Source organism: Ceratotherium simum, chromosome 17, assembly GCF_057802395.1.
Source record: "Ceratotherium simum simum isolate JZ-2026a chromosome 17, ASM5780239v1, whole genome shotgun sequence".
Lineage (NCBI taxonomy): Eukaryota > Metazoa > Chordata > Mammalia > Perissodactyla > Rhinocerotidae > Ceratotherium > Ceratotherium simum.
Genome location: NC_141916.1, coordinates 50846480 through 50861376, shown reverse-complemented (window position 1 = coordinate 50861376; position 14897 = coordinate 50846480). Strand labels below are relative to the sequence as shown.

General features: G+C 35.2%; 1 protein-coding gene across 2 annotated transcripts; it reads left to right on the top strand.

Annotated features, from left to right (window-relative positions):
* Nucleotides 1-8103: 8103 nt before the first annotated feature.
* LOC101406069 (natural killer cells antigen CD94) lies at nt 8104-14211 on the top strand. Of its 2 annotated transcripts, XM_087442768.1 has the most exons (7): nt 8105-8331; nt 9639-9731; nt 9877-9939; nt 10784-10905; nt 11456-11607; nt 12454-12557; nt 13694-14207. In XM_087442768.1, the coding sequence occupies exons 2-7, from the start codon at nt 9655-9657 to the stop codon at nt 13812-13814; spliced, it is 639 nt and encodes a 212-aa protein (XP_087298894.1). In that variant the 5' UTR covers nt 8105-8331; nt 9639-9654; the 3' UTR covers nt 13815-14207. The 2 variants fall into 2 exon arrangements, with proteins under 2 accessions (XP_004438692.1, XP_087298894.1); XM_004438635.3 differs by lacking the exon at nt 10784-10905 and having other exon boundaries at nt 8104-8331; nt 13694-14211.
* Nucleotides 14212-14897: the final 686 nt, after the last annotated feature.

Here is a 14897-nt window from a genome sequence, read left to right as displayed (position 1 = left end):
GCTTTCTCTCTTCTCAACTTCAAAATGTGAAGCCAATTGCTCTCATTGACTGAATCCAACCGGAACTGAACCTAATCTTGCTGTAATAAACACCCTGAGATATGAACAGAGCAGGAGAAGGGCAAGGAAGACAAAAGGAAAGTAACTGACACACAGTAGAAGAAACCAGATCCACCAAGGCATAGAACAACAGTATTTTGAGAGAGATGCTTCTCATACCCAATCAGAAGTATGACTTGTTAGGACAATATTCTATGAAGAAACTAAAATTATCTTGTCTATATGTCAGTCTCTTTACTGTCACATGTGGGTGGGATCACTCAGACAAATTATCACTATAGAATCAAGTGTGGAAATGTACAGCAAGAAGGGAAAAGATTTTAGAACAAAAGTTTTTGAAGAAAGAATTGAGTATACTTGAATCCATATACTGACATGGGAGATACAAGTCCCCATGGGAGATACAATTATCCCGAAGATAATTGTTGAAAACCAAATATCTATAAAGCAAAATATTTTTATTAGTTTGGTTCTAAAACCTGAACAAAGCTAATTATGGTTTTTGTTTTATACATTTTGCTATGGAAATATAGATGTGCTTGGTTACTGGGAGAATCACCAAATTTCACTAGTACTGCTAATTTATATATGTATATGCACATATTATATTTTAAAATACAAAATTATGAATTTTAAAATATATTTCTCTACAAAGATTTTGAATACAGAATTAGGGACTGTATTTGTGTCTTATGCATCATTTAATTTTCAGTTCTAACTCTTTAAAAAAATGGTAAGAAAATAACTGTATATAAAAGAAAAATCTCTGATCTATTCTGCTTTATTTCCCTTTTTTTTTTTGGCCCTTTGGTGTTACCTGTGTACCATGCTAGTGATGTCTCATGTTGACCTGGTTTAGAATAACATTTCCTCATTTTCAAAAACACTTTACTACTATTTGTAAAATAAGTTCTTATCTTTAGATTTTGTTCTTGCTAAAATTGACAGTTAAGTACAGTGTCTTGCTGCCAGCTGCTACGAATGGGTTGCTTCTTTTAAAATATTCTGCAAAATCATAACTATTTGATTCACTTTTATTCCTGGAATTATTTTTGCCATATGCTAGCTTTCTTTTTCTGTCATGTGTATTGGCTGTCTATTTTGAAAACTTTCTGTTCCAGTCACTGTTCTGTCATGATAACAGTTCAGGAAGAACTCAGGGAGACACAATTCCTTTGACAAAATTTTATATAAACAGGTACCCTGACAATTTTTGTTTGGTATTATTTAACACCTTCCTCCACAGCAGCTTAAGGGTTGTTCTTTCGTATCCTTACTTTTCATTATTTCCATCTACAAAATCTGCTACTTCTATGCACTCTATCAGAAGAGAATTCCAAGTGGAAAAAGATCTAATGTAAAATACAACTCTAGTATTTACAGTCTAATCAATGCTTCATGATCCTCGGGTTATTTTTCTTTGTGTTTGGCCCTTTCCTTTTCCCTCCTCCCCTCTTAGTGGGTAAATGTGTCATGCTTCTGAATTTAGTGTTGTTTCCTGTGGTCACACTTGCCCTAATGATAATGACACAGATAAGGACAGTTAAAAAAATAATGATCACCACCTCCAGGCTTGTAAACCTCACTTTTGGTCTCCCTCTCTCCTCCTTAGGCTCTATCTTCTGTTCCTTGACCAGGTAAACTACTTCGATTCCCACTTTCTTTTGTAGTAGCTTCTTGTTCTTTTCATCAGACATGCTATTTCCTCCACTCAATACCCCTTCATCTCTTCCCCAAGATTGTGTGGTCATATCAAGCCTGGTGTAGGTGTTAAATGTTATTTCAAGCAGCAGCAAGTCTGCGGTTGGAAATATTCTCTACTGTACAGTATACCTTTTACACACTTAGAGTGCACTGAGCTGACGATTGAGGTCTGACCAAGTGTAATCTCCAAATTTACTTTAATTAATGACATCTGTCTTATGAGCCCCTATATACATATATATTCATTTCAGATGATGGAAAAGAATATTAAAGGGGTTCTGTAACCTACTCAAGTTTACAGATCTAACAAAAAAAGAGAATCAGACGCTTGAAACTACTGACTTTTTATACCTCACATTCAGCAGATTAAAGAAGGGAAGAAAAGGATCATCTGATCAGGATCAATTAGAAATTAGTTTTGAATGCTAAATAGTCTACCTTTGTGTTGTCATCTCATTTAGCTGTGTGCTATTTTTCTAGATTCTCTCTGTGCCTTGTTCTCATTAGATTATCCCACTGATGCCATAATTTTCATGCTACTGAGACAATTGTGTTGATTCTGACCTCAGTTAATTTTTAAATGTCATTCAATTTTTAGAAATTTACTTATCCCCTGATTCCATTTATGTACATTCATTTCTTAAACAGGTAATTATTTAGAAAATCTGCGATGGTCCTAGGAGCTGTAGATACAGAAGTAAACAATACAGATAAAATCTCTGCTCTCATGTTATTTTTTCTGGCAGGCCTAACAGAGATAAATAATGACAAGACAGGCACTATTTTAGAGTCAGAGTTCAATAATATGCACGTAAATTTTCCTCCCTTATCCACCTTTTCCAAGTGTATCCAAGTACACTTGGAACTGTATTAACAGAAATTCAATTTATCACACAAGAAAGATTATAGCAATTTCTTAATTTGAACATATTTATTTGTTTGTTTATTTTAGGTCCTGGGCCTGCCATAACTGTTTGTTCACATAATGAACCTTACTGTTTTTTTAGGTGATTAAAAATGTGGGAGATGGGGCCGACCCTGTGCCATAGTGGTTGTTTGGCATGCTCCATTTCAGCAGCCTCGGTTCGCAGGTTCAGAACCTGGGTATGGGCCTACATCACTCCTCATCCATGCCGTGGCAGCGACCCACATATAAAATAGAGGAAGAGTGGCACAGATGTTAGCTCAGGGTGACTCTTCCTCAGGAAAAAAAAAGAAAAAAAACCCAAAAACCTGAGAGAGACCAAGATGGATCCGCAGTATAGGGTGCAGATTTGAAGTTAGATCAAATAGCCATTAAGAGAAAGGAAGGGTATGTTTGAGTTCAGTGCAGTTATTAAATGAGTTATTACTTACAAAGTACTTAGGAGAGTGCATGACACATAATACATATTCATTGGTGTTTCTTACGTAAATACATACATGTATAAATGCAAATTACTTGGAAAATTCTCTGGGTCAGCACTCATACCTTTCACAGATAGGTTGCAAAAAATATTATGCAAATGACAACAGCATTTTCCCTTTCTGTTACATGGTACAATAAACACATAAATTGTCAGAAACATTCATTCCAATAGTATTTTTAGCAAATAGTGGCCATATTGGCTTTTTTTGCATTAATGGGAAATATCTTTTCTACAGATGTATGTAATTTCCAGCATCTCCATGTCAGTTGTGAATTTTTATCATCAGCAGTAGTGATGCCTTAGACAGAAATTGTCAATGAAGCTTTTGATATCAGAAGCGATTGGAAATATTCTTTTAGTAACCACCACAGGAGATAATTCAGGGAAATAATTCAGGAAAATGCAGGGAAAGGGGAATGTTATGAAATCAAACCATTACATTTGTAAAAAATAGCTTATTTAACTGTTTTCTTAGGAAGAATTCAAATCTCATCTGACTGAAAATGGAACCTCTCACATTTCAACAAATCATTTCTCTCCCTCTAGAAAACAGTGAAATGTATCAACGTATTTTATCTCATTGTAATCAATATTACATATATGAATTTTAAACCATTTATATTGTTGTTGACTAAATTTGTGTCTCTACTTGAAATATAAATATCAAAAAAAATTTTTTTGAATGTCCTGATTTTAATGTATTTTATTAAACTTAATTTGAGCCTCTTGCTTTGAAACCATGGTTCACACAGTGATTGCTCCCAGATTTTCCCCAAAGAAAAATTATCTAAGCCCTGATCACTTTCATTCAGCAATTTTTACTTTTTCTTTTGGGTGTTTTTGCTTATGTTTCTCAACAAAAGAGTCTCTCACTTGTCCTTTATTTCCTTATCAATATACAAAACACTTTCCCTAAATATCATCTGTCATATGTGGTAAAACTCACTTTTATTATAGTTACACATATATCTTAATAAACTTGGATTGATATTCTTATTTTGCATCTAATTGTATATTTGAAGAACTAATAATACAGTTGAGGTGTGTATGATTTGATTACACCATTTTACCACATTCACAATGGTGAACTCTCTTCAGATGTTTACTCAATGCCATTAATGGTTCAAGATATTGATGAAGGGAAGTGCTGATTTGAGTGGCAGAGGAGTCCCTCAGTGCAGGCTCTCTTCTCACAGCATGCTTCATTCTTTTCAGTAGCACTCAACCCTGCTTCTCTGACTTCTCTCTTTTGTCTTCCTACCCTCTTCCACCAACACGACATTGGCTTATTCTTCTTTCCCTCACATCAAGAGAGTTTTTCTTAGTCTTGGGGATGGGGAACATCTTTTCCACATATTCCTTTTTTCAAACATATATCCCCAAATAGTCCCTGCATGTTAGAGAAGCAAAAGGAGCTGGGATCTTTATATATCAAATCCTGAGATCATTGGGGTGAGGGCAGCAAAGCTGTCAGCAGATCTAGGGGGAGAAGAAGGCTCTAGGCACAGAGATGCAGCAATCTGCTTAGGTACAACAAAAGTTCCTAGGGACACGAGAGAGGCAATGATAACTCTGCTCCAAGTGGCAGAGGGTGTTTGATTATATACATATAATAGTATGCATATTTTTCATTATCTATATGGACAAAATTTACCAATTTCTCAAGAAGGTAACCCAAAGGATTGGATTGTTAAATCAGACTCACAAGCATTATCAGAGATTTTACCCAGTATCTAGCTTTACTAGGAATTTCAATGATATAATAATTGTGAGGTCCAGACAAAGTGGTGAGAAGTCCAGCCCTGCCAATGAAGCTCCCCAGGTCTTTTCTCTCCCCCTTAGTATACACTGTGGTCCAGACTAACAGACTAACATGTGAGATCTCTAAGTGACGCTGGTGGCTCCATCACATATACAAAAGGAGATGCTTTGGTCATGACGGATCTTCATTTTATACTCAGATGGTTATATAGTTTATGTGACATTTTCCAAGAAGCCATGCTTCATAAACCCATAGATTCCAGTTCTATCTTTTGTCTTTTGTTTTGACCATAAACAAGTTTAGACAATCTAAAACATCGTGTTAAAAACATTTCATAGATACAGATTTTGAGAAACAAAACCCACAAGTGTTTGGTAGTAGGTTTGTCATTAGCATGTTTACAAGGAAGCTTTACCAAGTCAGAATCCTTTTTTTCTTTCTCAAGAGGTCCTCCCTCCCCCTTACAAGGAGAATAATTTGCTGTCTGTTGCTAGCAATTTTCTTTCCATTCAGAGATTGCACACATTTTCCAAACAGTGAGATCAAAATAAATTTCCCATTTGGGGCTATCGGAATGTGTACTATTACTACGTCCTGCAACATTTTAGTTATAAATTTCTAGGCAGGGGAAAGACTTTATTGTTTATACCTTAAGTGGGCATTAGTTTCTTTTGCCAGGCTCCCTGTTTAGGTTAGAATGATTTTTTAGTCATTGGAGTCACCACTTGCTTTGAAGGAGGGCAGTAGGAAATTACAGAGGAGAAAAAGTGTGGTTGCCTGCAGTGAGGAGACTAGAGGAGAGCAGATCCTACAAAAAGAGGTGCATCTTCTGGAAGGATAACTAACTTCTCAAAAACAAACTTATGTAAGTACAGCTGAAGATTTCAGTGGAATTTCACTCTGAGTTCTCTCTGCAGCAGACTCTGAAAAAGGTTTTGAGTACAGTACATTTGGGCTGTGCATGGAACAAGGTAGGTAAGGGAATGTTAATACAGGAAAGGCAGAACACAATAAAGGCCATCATCTTAATCTAGCTGCTAGAGGAGGAGACTGGAGCTTAACACTGAGTGATTGTGGGAAACAGGGCAAAACATGATGTTCAGAATTGCCTCACCTCAGGGCTGCGGTTGCTGGACTACACCAAACCCTGAGATTAGTTGTTTGATGTCCATCCACATAAGAGTTCCTCAGCACTTCTGAACTGCCGCCTGTGATAGCAGCAAGGCGTTCAGCAATTCTAGGAGGAAAAAGTCTGCAGACACAGAGTTGCAGACACTGATTGGTCAGAGTTTACCAAATATTTTGAGGGATATGGATGGGGCAATGATAACCTCTGCTTCACGTGGAGGTAAGTGTTAGAGACCCTGGCACAAAACAACGCAACTGACTATGTACAAAAAGGAATCAAAGAATCAGCCAGGGTTGGCAGTTCAGCAAGAATTAAAGAGAGGGGTTAAATATATATATATACACACACATATATATATATATATATATATATATATATATATATATATACACACACACATTTATATACACACACACGATACATATATATATGTATCGTGTGTGTGAGTGTGTGCATGTGTATTGCTATTTTATTTGTGACTTGAGCCTAGAGCACTTGGATTGAACACATCTTTGATGGAAAACTAAGATGAAAAACAAACAGACAGTGATGGATGTAAGTCTCACAAAGCATGGTTCTGAAAACTTAGAATAACTTCCAAATGAAGGTGGTGCTGGTAGTGTTGGAAGTGTCGTAATAATCTTTGCTATATTTTGTCACAAATTTGCATTATCTCAAAGCTAAAGCTGAAAGCAAAATCTTAAACTCCTACTTAGTTAAGGCAATTTTACAGGGGGCAAAAAATGAGCGAAATTAGGCAGTTTTTTCTAGTTCAGCTTTGTCCAACACTAAAACTGAAAAAAATTTTTCATGTTTACATTCTCCAGTAAGGATTTAAATTTTAGCAATATTGTTGGTTCAGGGAAAGCAGATCTATGCACACAGTGCAAGTTAAAAAGATGGAAAACTTTTAACGTCATGGAAACTAAGAAATTAAATCACAGTTTTTGTTTTTCTTCTTTTTTTGGTTGAAAAGCCAGTCTTTTACAAAAATTTCATCTATGGTATTATTATTATGCTTAAATAATATAAACAACAGAAAACTTATTTGGGAGTCTGCTGTTGGATATGGATGAATGGTAGATTGTATTTCCTGATAATTGTAGGTCAAGGTGCCTACTCTCAAGATTCTTATTCTGCCTATCTGTCCCACATTTGAAATTCCCACTAATAAGGTTACTCTTCTGAGGACAAAATTGTGTCAATTGAACTATAAGTATATTATAGTAAAAATTATAATAATATGTTTGTAAAGAAGGATAATAGAGCAGCTGTGGTCATGTTCAAAGGACTTGAAGGGAACAGAACGTTGGAGAGTCAAGCGTTGAAAGAAGCTTTTAAGGCTAATGTGAATGAGGCACTGAAGTGTGGGCTTTGACCAGCTGAGGCGGTGTAGAGCACAGATGTGCATGCGTGTGTGTGTGTGTGTGTGTGTGTGTGTGTCTGTGTGTGTACATGGAACAATAATGGGAAGTCCCTCTGGTTCTACCATTTTGAGCTTTCCCTTCCGTTGCTGGGTTAATGAGGCAGGGATCAGAAGCAAAGAATGAGAGATGAAATACCAACCATTCTGTGCTAAAGAAGAGAAACAAAATCAACACAGCATATAGACACAGAGAGAGAGGCTTGATTTGAAATATATTGCATGTGTGCTCTGGAGAAAAAATGCCTGGATTTCAAACTTAGTGACCTCGGTCAAGTACTTGGCTCTGCCTTAGTTTTCTCATTGGCAAAATAAATATATTTATGTATCTTCATTATTAAGCCATTTTCAGAAATAAATTTGCTGACATATGCCAAGCGCTTTAATCTATGTTTAACACGAGGTAAATTACAAAAACAGAGGGAAATTCTGTGTGGAATTTTAATATACTAAGTAAATTTACCTTTGGTTTGCCCGTCTTTTTCCCTGTTTTCCAAATAATTTTTCAAGATAATTTTGATGTTCAAACATTAAAAAAACCACCCTCTCACTTTCTTTTATGGTAGTCAAAGGGTTCTCATTACATAAGCACAGTGAGAATTTCCTGTATTGTGGTTCCCGGAACATTTTAGAAGCTGTTTCTTGTTTATACTCCACATCCTTGTCACACCGATAGGTGATTCAAGAACATCATTTAAATACACAATTTTTCTTTTAAACTTCTTCATAGGCAACTTGCAGATTCCTTAGCCTCCAGCTCGACTCCACGATCCAACACCCTTCTTGAAGAAACACACATCGTGTCTCACCTGCATCGATACTGGGACATCATTTCTCATGGCAGGTATGTCAGACCCTAGTCATAAAATTAAAAAAGTAAAAATAACCAGAAAAGTTATCTCATGGATATGGTTAATTTCAGGGCAGTGCTTTAAGAAAAAAGTGGGCACATTTAGGCTTCCCATGTATCAGCACTTTCCACTTAATTTTATTTTTCTGCATCTTCATTTTGTAACTTAGAAATGATTTTGCCAAGCTTTTCCAATAGGTTTAAGGGTAGCTTCTGACAGGAATACCTCTAAATTCTGATTGAGAACTGAATTTACCAGGTTAAATTATGAGTAATGTAATTCTAGCATAGAAATACAGAAGGCCAAATATTAATGACACAATGTTTAAAAGTATTTTTTAAAAATTTGTATTGTGATATCTAAAAGCCACCCAAATTAACATTTGACACATTGTACTGTTGTTAATGACAATACTTTTTGGGAGTGTGCTGATATTAATGCAGAATCTCCCAATGTTAAATTGTTTTAGGGGAAATGTCTATAAACAATTTTGGGTATGAGAAAATGTATTGTTCTTGTAAAAAATAGTTGCTTACATATCATAATTCAATGTAATGTGAAATGAACACAGCTTCTCAAGGTATTACCCGTACATTGTTTGGGGAACCTCTCATCACACCAGGTCCAGAGTGCTCCTATGTCTTCTCTTCCCTATAAAACCTCTACAAAGCTGTGAGCAGCCTAACATTTCTCAGAGCAGTGAATGCATTGAGATTAGCAGAAGAGTATACTCCCAAGTAGTATTATTGTGATGATGATGGAATATCTTAAATGAAAGACTCTGGGCCTAGGCAAACTTTCATTTGATTTCTGACTTGGATACTTAGTAGCTTTGATACCTTGAGAAAATAACTTTATTTATGAATCGTAAGTTTTCTCATCTACCTAACAGGAATCATCCTATCTGTCTTGTGATTTTTGCTGAGAAAATAAAAGTAAGTGTCTGTTATGTAAGCCCACAAAACACGACAACGTGCCTGTTGATCTCTACTTACTCCAGATCTCCAAGTTTCTTCACCAAATTAAAAAAATAAATAGTAAATCTACTTTATTGAGACAGAGCTGGTAAAGAAATAAAGGCATGGATAATCTCACTGAAGAATAAAATACATCAAATAAGAATTTTGGTATTGGGTTGAGTTCTTAATGGAATGTCTTCATTTTCCGATGTTTTATTGGCAAGATGATTGGGTTATCAAACCAATGACCTTTTTGGATTCTCTCACCGGTTTCTGCTTTTAAGAACTTCAGCTCCTGTGTTTGTCCTTTAAGTCAATACCCTACCTCTCTTTCTCCACAGCATTTCAGACCACTCCATGGAGGTTGATTTCTGGGATCTTAGGAGTAATGTGCATTTTGTTGATGGCTACTTTGGGAATTTTGTTGAAAAATTGTAAGTGTTTCTAGACAAGTCCATTTAAAGATCTAAACTGTGATGAAACCATTTAATAATAAAGGTTTGATTTTACTAATGTATAATATTTTGTTGTTTCATAAGCCTGTATCTAATTAAGTAAATTTCTAATCATTTCTTACAGCATTTACTCAACAAAGTATTCAGTCAACAGTCTCCCCTGGACTGGACACAGAACTCCAGCAAGGTAGGTCCCATAATTTGGAAAACCTTAGGGTTGGCAGAGGATGAAATAAGTAGTTTCTTGTTTTTCTCTCACAGAAGCATGATGGAGTATTACACTTAGTAATATAAGTTTACCTATCAATTGTAAGATAGTCTCATTTGATTTCTCTCGAGTGTATAAATTATTAAATTAAATTAAATGCACATCATTTATATATTTAAGTAATAAGGAAAGTATTAGCCTGAAATGACATATTTTTCCTATATGAGTGCTCATGTTTAAGTAACAAATCAAAACTAAATTACAGTAAACATTACAGCTAATCCTAATTACCTGTCTGTGTTTGCTCATAGCGCATACTTTTATCTCTTTATCTTTGCTTCTGCTTCTTCCACGACTCAGAATATAGTGCTCAGGTTTCAGCAAGTCTAAACCCTACTTATCCAGTGAAAGCCATCTCAAAGTCCAATATTTTTAATGTATTTTTTCCAAATGATCTCTAAGTTGTCTCACCATCTTCTGTGATCATATAGAACTTCATTTATAGCTTTTTTCTCTTAACATTTTTTTCCAGCTTTATTGAAATGTAATTGATATAGAACATTGTTAACATGCTGATTTGATACATTTATATATTGTAATGTTATTATCACTATAGTATTAGCTAACACATCACATCACGTAATTACAATTTCTTTGTGGTAAGAACAGTTAAGATCTACTCTTTTAGCAACTTACAAGTATATACTACAGTATTGTTAACTATAATCACAAGGCTATGCATTAGAGCCTCAGAACTTACTCATCTTCTAACTGGAAGTTTGTACCCTTTGACCAATATCTCCCCGTTTCTCCTATCCCCCAGCCCCTGGAAAGCACCATTCACTCTACAACTTCAGCACCATTCATTTAGTAAAGAGCTGAGTGCCTACCAAGTGTCACAACTTTTATCACTGAGGACAATAAATGTTCAAGACACTATCACTGGTAAACTCTATGATTAGACTGTAAGCTAATTGTTTTATCTTCATTTTGAAAATAAAATACCCAAAACATATATCAGAATTCTCCCAATGTATCATTTTTTTCTGACTCAGAAAATATTCTAAAATGTTTTCCTCCTTTAAATATCTCTTTCATTTAGTTTACTCCTATTTACACAGCAGAGCTCAACTTTGGGTCACTTCCTCAAAAAAGGCCCTTCTAACCACCCCCCATGCTACACTGTACTACATGATGTTTTAACATACTGAATTTCTTGTGTATAATTACCCAAATTAGTATTAAATATAATTAATAAATGATTGGAAATTATTTAATTTTGATGCTATCTCTAGAATATAATTTCCATGAGGAAAAAAGGTCATGTCTGACTCTTTCATGTTAATATCCCCTGAACTCTGGCGTATCTAGTAGAATGTCAAAGAATATTTGTAGAAAAATGAACAAATAAATGATTTTTGAATGAGTAAATAGCACTGAAAAAATATGAATCTCCAATCAAAGTCATCAATCACGTTTTATTTTTTTCTCTTAGGCTCTGGCTGCTGTTCTTGCCAAGAAAGGTGGATTGGGTATCAATGCAACTGTTACTTCGTTTCTAATGAATTAAAAACTTGGGCAGACAGTAGGGATTTCTGTGTTTCTCAGAATTCCAGTCTACTTCAGATGCAAAATGCAGATGAATTGGCATGTATTTAATTCTAATTTCCTACATTTTCTTTGACCTAGGAAAATATATTATCTAAGTTAGCTGAACACTTTGATTCAAGTCTTTAATCAGAGAGTAAATGGATGGTTATATTTGAGCTCATGACTTACTAATCTCCTATACTTGAAATAGTCATTATAAAACCTACATAAAATTTCTCGAAGATTTACGTTACTATAGGGATAAAAATCAAGATAGATGCCAGATAAAGTACAAGAAACTTTTTAGAGAGAATTCGAAAAAGAAATAATAGGTCATTATTTTTATTCAGAGAACCAAGTAAACAACTTTGTAAATTTTTGTTCTTTAATTGAATTGATAATTTCTTTTATAATTATATAGCTTTTGTTGTCATTCTTGAATATACTGTGGAATGAATATGAAAAGTATGATCATAAAAATTACCCAAATCTTAAGAAGAAGTGAAAAATTTCTCTAGCTGCGTGCAGAACCTGTGCTGAATACAGGTTGAGTAGGCCACACCCATGAGATTTGTCCCTCAAGGTACCGTTGATTTGGAATGAAATTTGACTCTTGATTCCCTGTAAAGAAGTGTTTCATGAAAACTCTAATTGTCTTTATAACGTTTTTCATTCCTTCAAGACATGAGATTTTGTGGTATATTTTTCTCCGTAGATGAATGGCCCTGGTAAATGAGAAATATGAGGCAAGTGACAATACCTCCTAAATTAGAAGTTAAAAATGATTTTAGTATGTGTAATTAAAAAGCTTAAACTGACACTGGAGACTGAATTTCTTCAAAGTACATTATTCCCAGAGTAGAATCAAATTAAGTTAATACATTTGTCTCTGTTTCTAAGCAGCGTTTTATGAACTCCAGTAAAAGTTTTTACTGGATTGGACTCTCTTACAGTGAAGAACACGGTGCCTGGTTGTGGGAGGATGGCTCTGCTCTCTCCCAGGATCTGTAAGTGTCTGGCAGTCGAGGCCTTTTCTGTTGTTTTTGAGTTTATCCTTAGATCTCACCGGAGAATGTAACATCAAGGAACTCTGTAGCTAAGATAACCTGTCTAGGGCATGAAAATACAGAAAAGAGAATAGATACGACAGAATAACAATTTTAGCTCCATCTTGGACATCCAAGCTTAAGCTCAAGTGACATGAAGTTAGTGTACTTGTGACCGTAGAAGACCTTTGACGTATTTTTTTTTCTGCCTTGGTACAAACACTTGGATGTCTATGTGCATGTACAGATGCTCACATACACAAAGGCTGTCCATGCAAAACCGTATATCCATTATTTTCTTTTTTTTTTTTTTTTGTGAGGAAGATCAGCCCTGAGCTAACATCCATGCTAATCCTCCTCTTTTTGCTGAGGAAGACCGGCTCTGAGCTAATATCTATTGCCAATCTTCCTCCTTTTTTTTTTTCCCCCAAAGCCCCAGTAGATAGTTGTATGTCATAGCTGCACATCCTTCTAGTTGCTGTATGTGGGACGCCACCTCAGCAGGGCCGGACAAGCAGTGCCTCGGTGCGTGCCCGGGATCCGAACCTGGGCCGCCAGTAGCGGAGCGCATGCACTTCACCGCTAAGCCACGGGGCCGGCCCCCATTATTTTCTTTATTCTGGTGGAGCACAATATTCCCAGTATCCTCCTATGTTTCAGACACTCTGGGTTATTTTCTGTATATTTGTAACTTTTGAATCTCATTTCAGTTGAAAAACATGACATTTGCAGCATCATACAATGAAAAATTTTGTGTTCTGATTTGTTTTCCTAGACTAGATTAGACAATATATCTTTAAACAAAACTGAAGTAAACTATATCATATATCAAAACCATTAATAGTAACAGCAAAAACAAAAACAAAAAATCCCTGGCCTCAGTCCTATTGATTATTGAGGAAATAACTGAGTTTTTGTAACACTGTACTCTGAAATTGTGAAAACTATGGCTACTGAATGAAAACAAATATAATGACTCAATATGGTAATTTCTCATTCAAGTACTTTTAAAAGTTCTATCATTTTAACAAAAAACATCATCCTTGAACATTGTCATTTCTTTTTCCCATATGTTAACATTTTCTTCTTCATTACAGATTTCAATTCTCTCAAAGGGCAAATCCAAAGAACTGTATAATGTATAGCCCAAGCAAAAATGCCTTAGATGAAAACTGCTACAGGAAAAATCGTTATATCTGTAAGCAACAGCCTACTTAGGTGCTTCTTGGAGCAAAAGGGGTTGTCAACGAAGATCCAGCATTACTTAGAATGGTACTGTTCCTCTTATATGGCTACTAATTATCTACCGCTGGCATCTGTAAAATGTTTCAAATTGTGTCATAGCATACACTGTTTATTTATTTGAAACGACTTGTTTTAAAATTGATGAAATTTGTGCACCGACACTTGAAATTATAAAGTGTCAAGATAAAGTATTTCATGAATATTTTGATTTAATGCATATGTTCGGTGTCAAATTGAATATAGTTATATGCATATATTCTTGTAAATTCTTTCTGCATAAATTTAAATAAAACTTCACACTAAATAATATGTATCAACATCATTTCAGTCTTTTGTATGGCATACTAAATTGCGAAGTCCCGTCTCATCTCGCTTTTCTGGAAGTAAAAATAATTTTAATGCTCTTTCTAAGTTCTTTCTGGATATCTATGTATCTATATGTTTTATCTGGAGCCGAAAGTGCCATATGACAATTTCCTTACCTGGCTTCAGAGGGGAACGTATTTGTGTGTCGTCTCTCAATGCTGCTGAGTTCTGTGGAACAATTGGAAGTTTTTGGCCAAATATATGGTTCCCGTGTGATTGCTTTCAGATTTTGTAAGGGTAAAGGGAATCCAAGCCCTGATCACAGAAATTCACAATTCTTATTTCTTTACTTTACTCCACAATCTTTCTTGCTTTATGTGTACCCGTCAGTAAAAAAGTCACTTACATGTGCATTGAAGATCTTAATCTGTAATCAATCCAAAACCCCTTTTCCTAAAAGTTATTTGTCAAATACTGACCAATTATCTTTTTTTTGGGGGGTGAAGGGAGCCGTCCCTTTTATTGAGGGGTTTCTGGGTATGTCAAAGAAGCGGTGAGAACACAATGAGGTCTGATGCCTGTAACCTGGATGGGATTTTCTCAACCTCACAGATATCACAAGCCAATTCTTTTTTTTTAATTGTTACATATACATCTTCTGAAATTTGTATTGACATCTCTGTTTGCTTTCTAGTTTTATATTTCAAATTCAAGGACAAAAATTAAGAATCCAAAGTTGATTTTTAATAT